The sequence below is a fragment of the Cucumis melo genome, chromosome 4, assembly GCF_025177605.1.
Source record: "Cucumis melo cultivar AY chromosome 4, USDA_Cmelo_AY_1.0, whole genome shotgun sequence".
NCBI classification, from domain to species: Eukaryota; Viridiplantae; Streptophyta; class Magnoliopsida; order Cucurbitales; family Cucurbitaceae; genus Cucumis; species Cucumis melo.
The window spans coordinates 24,230,385-24,238,082 of record NC_066860.1 but is presented as its reverse complement, the minus strand read 5'-3'; the positions used below and the strand labels follow the sequence as shown (position 1 = coordinate 24,238,082).

At 28.1% G+C, this 7,698-nt stretch overlaps 1 protein-coding gene across 1 annotated transcript; it reads right to left on the bottom strand.

The window, feature by feature from the left end:
* Nucleotides 1-5,627: 5,627 nt before the first annotated feature.
* LOC103500368 (LOB domain-containing protein 16) lies at nt 5,628-7,308 on the bottom strand. Its single transcript, XM_008463655.3, has 2 exons — nt 6,916-7,308; nt 5,628-6,128 (listed from the first exon to the last, which is right to left on the bottom strand). Exons 1-2 carry the CDS (start codon nt 7,246-7,248, stop codon nt 5,751-5,753), a joined length of 711 nt encoding a protein of 236 aa, XP_008461877.1. The 5' UTR covers nt 7,249-7,308; the 3' UTR covers nt 5,628-5,750.
* Between the last annotated feature and the right edge of the window lie 390 nt (nt 7,309-7,698).

Genomic DNA, 7,698 nt, shown 5'->3' with positions numbered 1-7,698 from the left:
GAGTAGCTTTTTGCCTATGTCTATGTGTACTCCCTTATATGTTTTCTTTCTCTATTATTTTCTTTTTCCTTTCACTGATCTCCCTATATATCTCTTCAATAAATTCATGCCCAATTCTTTATTGTCCTTATCCTTTACTTAGCTTCTTTAATGCTTTCAACATTTTTCTACGCATCATTTTTCGATCACACTCAACTTTGATGATATAACAAATCTTCTCCCCAATTAAATAAAAAATAAAAACACATTTCTAATATATAATTGTGACCAAGTTGTGTTCAATGGGGAATGTATATGATAAATAAATTTTCACTTTATCTCTCACGTCCTCCTTTATAATGATTAGTTATATGAAGGCTTAAGTATATAATATAATGATGAAATGCGGCTCCTTGTCTATTATAAGGTTTTTAATCTCTGCTATATTTCATAGGATCAAAATCCCAAATAATTAATATATAAAATACTACTTCGTGTCAGCTCACTTAGACTAAGATTATTGGTCCCTTCTTTAATTCCTCTGCAATGTATAGTTTAATTGTTTATTCACGTATCATTCACTAGAATATTAATTATTTATCTACCTATATACTATGGTCAATAATAAACCATGTGAGTATTTTAATTTATGCCGTTCTTTATATTGGAATGTTAAATAGGGTAAGTCTTTTGTAATGGACAATACAAACAATAACTCATCCATCTTATGTAGGTGTTGACGCCTTCTCATTTTTCATTTTTGGATTTCTTTTTTATCCAATATCTGTTTTTGGGATTTATAAATAACTCAAATATGAGGTTTTATCCGTTGATTATGAAAGATATATTCGATCTAAAAAAATTGATTTTACTCGATTTGCATAGATCAACCGTATATTTATAATACATGCACTACTTCTCTTATCCTGTGATATAGAAATTTATATTTATCTATAGTATATATAAAAGGATGCAATTGAGAAATTTTTTAGCCCCACTTTATCATTTTATTTTAATTTTTTTTAGGCTTGCTATAGTGACAATTTTGTCATTCACATAGATTTAATGTTTACGGTCATTTTCATTATAATTTTTAATGTTTGCTTTAATGGGGTGGTTTTTTTAACTTTTCATCCTCATTATTATAACTTTTCTCAAAATTTAAGAATTTTCTCTCCAATTAATTAAGTCATTTAATTTATCAAAATTCATTCATATTCCTCTCTCTTAATATTCTATCTCCCAATTATTCACATTTTCTTATCTCATATTTACTCTTTTGTATCTCTTCAAATTTTTTATTTTCAAATCTTTGGATATAAATATCTCATTTTTTTTATTTATGCTAAGGGTAAAAAAGAAATCAAATCATGCTTTTCTATTTTCTTCTATTTTTTTTTATGCTTGTGTATATTCCTTCATTCATAGGTTTTTTTCTAGTAAACAACAAAAGTCGGGGAAACTTAAACCGCCAACTTTTGATATATATATATACACACATATACATACATACATGTATGTAGCTCTTTATGTTTGAATCATGTAATAATAAGAATCTTTTTTTAATGTAACAATTGGAATCTACTCATGTTTTTTTTTTTCATTTATTTTTTTTTATTAAAGCTATATTATTAATAAAAGGGGTCTTTTCAAAAATATAAAAAAGTGGCAAAATATTTACACTCTATAGAACAATCCCGAAAACGGAAAAAACCCAAAGACCCACCATGTAAAATACCAAAAATGTCCCGTTAACCATGCCGTCAACAACGCGCGCCTAATATATTTGCGATCGTTTAGATTTGGTTATTGATCGTTTAGATATGACTACAATTTATACGCGATCGTTTAGATATGGCTACAACACGATCATTTAGATATGGCTACAATTTATACACGATTGTTTAGATATTGCTACAATTTATATGCGATTGTTTAGATATGGCTACAATTTATACGCGATCGTTTAGATATGAGTACTATTTATCTTTTCAATTCTATCGTTTAATTTTGTTACACGATCATTTAGATTTGAGGACCCAAATCTAAATGATTATTTTAAAAAAATTGGTACACGATTTTTTAAATTCTTTTTGTACACGATCATTTAGATTTCTTTACACGATTGTTTAGATTTATTTACACGATCGTTTACTTTTTTTACACGATCGTTTACATTTGGCTACTTCAATCCAAATGATTTTTTTAAGATTTTTTATACACATCTTTTATTTTTTTTACACGATCGTTTACTTTTTTAAACGATCGTTTAAATTTGGCTACTCCAATCTAAATGTTTTTTTTTCAAGATTCTTTATACACAATCTTTTATTTTTTTACACGATCGTTTACATTTGGCTACTCCAATCTAAATGATTTTTTTTTTCAAAATTCTTTATACACAATCTTTTAGATTTTGCTATTTTGTTGTACACAGTCTTATACATAGTCGTTTAGATTTGGTTACTCAAATGTAAACGCGTAAAAAAAAAAAGAATCTACGGACAGAAATCGCATCGAAAGAAAAAAGAGGAAAAGTAGAAAGACGATGGAAAGAAATCGAAGCGAAAAAAAAAAGGAAGAGAAAAAAAAAGCGATGGAAAGATTAAACAACATAAATAAATAATTGAAAAAAAAAGAAAGATGATGGAAATAAATCGCAGAAAAGAAAAAGAGAAAAGAAGAAAGACAAAATCGTAGGGAAAGACGAGGAAGACGAAATAACAAGAAGAAGACGAATCGCGAGAAAGAAAAAAAAGATAGAAGGGCAAATCTGAAATATTTAAAAAAATGGCTATTTTTATGGGATTTGTTACACGGGGCCGTAAATAGTTTACAGTTTTGTTACATTTATGGAAGTTTCCCTTAATATAATGGTTGAGTGACTTATACTTTGATTTTGTTTAAACAATGTAAATATTATATTGATATTTATTAAGTAAACATAAAGGTAATAAAATGTGCAAAGCAATAAATATTAAAGTTTTTCAAATTTTTTACCTACAAAATCATTACAAAAATTAGGATATAATAAGAATTAAGTTGTTCAAATACTAATTAATGATTTACCTAATAACATTTTTTAGAAATATAAATATAAATATATATATATATATATATATATATATATATATATATATATATGATATTTATTTTATTGAATCATTTGTTTTAGTAATGATACATGCCTATGTAGTTGAAATATTCAATTTCAAATTTGCATTAAAAAAGTACAATTTCATTTCAAATTATAATTAAAATAAAAATATATATTTGAGATAGTATATTATGATATTTATAAATTTATATTCATTTTTACGATGTGAATAAAAAGAATATAAATATGAAAATATTGAAATGACTATTTTATAAAGTTAAAGTTAAAACTATAATTTTTCGATGTGTGATTTTCGCGTGCCTCGCACGCGTTGTTTACTGGTCTAATATAAATGGATCATCCCCTTCTTTTGTCAACTGAAGTTTGAGATAAAACCACATGTTTATCTAATACAACTTACTTTAAAATTGGTTCTATTTGGTCTGTGAACTTTCGTGATAATGTGTGTGGTTTAATTAGCTCCAAAACTTTATAAAGCATAACCTCTTTAGTCTTTGTTAAGTTACACTTTTTTCTCTAAATCATTTTGTCCAATATTTATCTTAAAAATTATTTCACTTGGAAATTATATTCCAATTGATTGATTGGAGAAATCAAAACCCTAACTCTCATGTGAATTGGAATAACTACAAGTATAATGTTTGGAAGTGATTATGAAACAGTTCAAATCATTTTTCACATTCTCAAAATAACTTTGAAAACCCATGCTTTAATTTTTCAAAATTGATCTTGATGATACGAAATTTGTATTTAAAAATTTTAAATCTATTTTGAGTAAGCTTAATAGTATTAAAATCACTAATATGCCTGCATTTTATATACACACACAAATTAAAGAGTTTAATTATAGGGGGATAGAAAAAAGAAAAAAAAAAGAAAGAAAGAAAGAAAGAAAGAAAGGTAAGGTTTTGATTATATGTGCATAGGAATTGGGAAAGCTGGTTAGAAAAATGATGCATTCAATCAAGGGGACACATTGCTTGGTTGTGTGAATACAAAATAAGGAAGGATTAGTTTGAAACTTAGTTTAAATGGGGACAACAAAATTAAAGGGTAGGTGCACCTAATTATTACTTAACATGTAAACTCTAAACAAGAAGGGTCCACTAAGAGAGCAACCTCGTGTGTTTTTGTCTTCCTATTTTACATTTCTCAAAATGGGGATTTTCAATATTTTCAATTCACCCCCTTTTCCTCAATCCCCATGTTGGGATCAAATATTTTCATAACCCCAAAACCCTCTCTTTTTTATGTCAACCCTAATTATCCCCCACATTTTTCAAAGCTATATTTTCGTCTCACCTAAACTTTTTCCCTTTGTATAAAATACCTTGAAATTTGTTATATATATCAAAGTTTATGTTGAGTTTTGGTAAAATATTAGTGTGATTCTCTCATGTTGAAAAAGCTTCAACAAAATAAGTTTGTTTCTTTAATTTCAAATTGTTTTAATTAAAATTACTTTTAAGTTTGAGTATGCTAATTCTAATTAAATTTTTCTTTTTTTTTGAGACCGAGAGAGAGATTTTCATTTGATTATAATAATTTTACATATAGTTGGATATTTCTGATCAATGAATTTTTCTTCGATTAGAAGGTTTATGTTAATTCTTATGTTTCTATTTTTTTTTAATAGCTTTGTATTTTCTTGTTTACATGGTCGTAGTGAGAGGTTTTTTTTTAACATCTTAAATGACCAAAGAAACACACATTCTATGGAGATTTTTTAAAAAAAATAATAGTCTAAGGAGATTACTATTTAGTTTTCCCTTGAGTTTTATGTTGGATTTATTTTGTTTAGGGTCTAAGAGATGTATTATATACAAACTCAGGTGTGATTCTTTGCTTGATAAGTCGTTGTTTTGTCACAAGGCCCCAAATTTTCATTTTTCATATGGACATGTTTGAAATGAGTCTTTTTCTTTTTTTTTGGTGAAATAATATATTGGTTAGGAAATTGGGCCAAACACAAGGGTTATAATAAATAGGGATTCTTAGGGTTATCCTAAACCCCAATAACCCTAACTTCTCCTCTCTTTTTCCTTTCTTACAATCCTACGTTACTCTATCCAAATAACTCAATCCAAATTCTATTATTATAACACTGCTATCATAGTCCTTCCCTCAAACACATACAATCGTAACACTACCTTTCGTATTTTTTCTCCCGAACACATATTAACATATAAAACTATCAATAATAACCCTTACCTCAAATACATATTATCATAACACTAGGATTATCATAATCCTTTTCTCTTATAACTCTTTCCCTCCTCAAATGCATCTTAGAAATGATCCATAGTACCACCATATAGCATATTTAACTTGCTTATCCTATCCTATATATAAAATTAGATCTATTTTAACTAGCTAGCCTTACATCTATAAGAAAACAAAACAAACAACCAATTCAGCCTAACCCAGCTATTTCAATAAGCTAATTAAGGCTTTCCACTATTATGGTAACTATTTTGCTTTCAGAAATTAGAAGAAAAAAAAAGGAGAGAGAGAGAATAAAGATTGAACATAAATGGCTGATATAGTCACTATATACACACAACTTTTTGGTCTCATAAAATGACTATAGATATATCATCAAAATCCACTGTTCTTCACAAAATTACACATGACTTTCGTCTTCATTAATTAATTAGTTTCTCATCATTCTAAGGGCCAAAGCATGGAGTTCCCCAAGATCTGCATGAGAAGAAGATAATTTTTTTCTAGGAAATGGTTGAAGAATTTGAGGTTCTTGCGATGATCTGCTTAATTGGCTCTCATGAAATAATTGATTTTGATTAATGAATAACAATGCTTCATCATTGTTGGCAGCTGATTCTAGAGAGCTTTGTGGGGTTGGGTTGTTCATAATTTGAGTTTGATAATTGTTATTTGGAATTGATCCATTCGAGAGGTTGCTGTTATTGAAATCGCCTGTCCATTGAATCTCCATATTACTTCCTGAATCCATTAGGGTTTGTGCAAGTTGAGCCTTGGCTTGCATCAGCTGTGTTTGTAAGTATGCCACCTTCAAAAACCCAAAAAAAAAAAAGGATTCTTTCAATTCAATTTTGTAATTTGTCTCGACTTTCTAAGTGTGATTAAAGGACAATTCAAACAAACTTGAATCGAGTAAGGAAAAAAAAAAAAAGAAAAAAAAGAGAGGACTTGTTTAAAAGTTGATGCTTTTAAAGTTCTGTTAGATTAATGGATTGTATCAAGTGAAATTTTGCATCTCCAATATGAACTCCTTTTTTATTTTTATTTTTATTTTTTTGCTTACACAATGAAAACAAACAACAAATAAAACAATATTAGGTAACTCTTCAATAAACAATCGCCATTAAGCTAAAAAATTGTGTATGGGGTTATTAACAAATCTAACTTTTAGGCACACCAATTATAACAATCATTTGTTTTCAATTTTCTGTTTCTATTTGTTTTTTTACCCTCGTTCTACAAGGTTTCAACAAGGGGGAAACTTTTTCAACAATTTTTAGCCAAATTTAAAAAACAAAACAATTAATTCTTAAGTTTTTTAAATTTGAAACTATGAAACTTTCGTTTCACTTTTAAAGACTCCCTAAAAAATGAAATTAAATACAAAACAAGGAAATTCACAAATTAATTAAATAGTAATATTGTTAAGTTTTTAATTAATTTTCAAAACTCAAACAGAGCTAGTCTGAAAAATCAGATCTTTTATTCATATTCTTAATCATTCATCACTGCAAAATTAAACAATGATCGAGCTAATAAGTGATGATATTTAAACAAAAACAAATCATAAAGTAGAAAAACAAAATGATCGACACCTGTTGTTGAAGAGCAAAAATATGAGCAACACAACCATAAACAGGATCATGAATCCTTGCTTGAGCTTCATAGGCAATAGTAACAACAGCTTCACAACGATCGTGAACAGGAACATGAAGCAACAACTTCGAAACATTACTTGCTCCGAACACTTTATGAATGGCAGCAAATCTCGCAGCCCCTTGTTCTGAACAAAAATAAGGAGCAAATATACAATCAGCCACACATTTTCTCCTTAGAAACTTGCATGCTCCACACGGCGAACCACCGCCACCGCTACCACCACACCCCGACACGCTCGTGTTCGTGGATGTAGAAGAAGAAGAAGCCATGGGAATAAAGAAGAAAGGGTAAGAAATGGTGCACGAGTAGACTAGAAAAAAGTGCAAAGAAAGAAGAGTAAAGGGGATAAGGAAGTGGGCGTGTGGTTTTTCTTATATAAAGGAGTGTGAAAGGGAGACATGGAAGGTTTGTGTGTTGTGTTATTAGGGAACATCTCTCTTTAATTAATATAAACCCCAATCAATGTACTACTATTATAATACATATTTTTCTTTCTGCGAAGTTTGACATGTCATTTAATGATATATTGTTTTTATTTTAAGGATCTCATACTAAATAGTCTTATTAAATATATGATATTTTGGAATTGTTTATCTATCATCAAAAATTATTTAATTCTGATTTGTTCTTTAATCTAATTTTTAACTAACTTCAAACTAAATAAGTTAGAGAATGAAAATTAAGATTTAAGATAGATAAGAAACATTTAAATTATTATG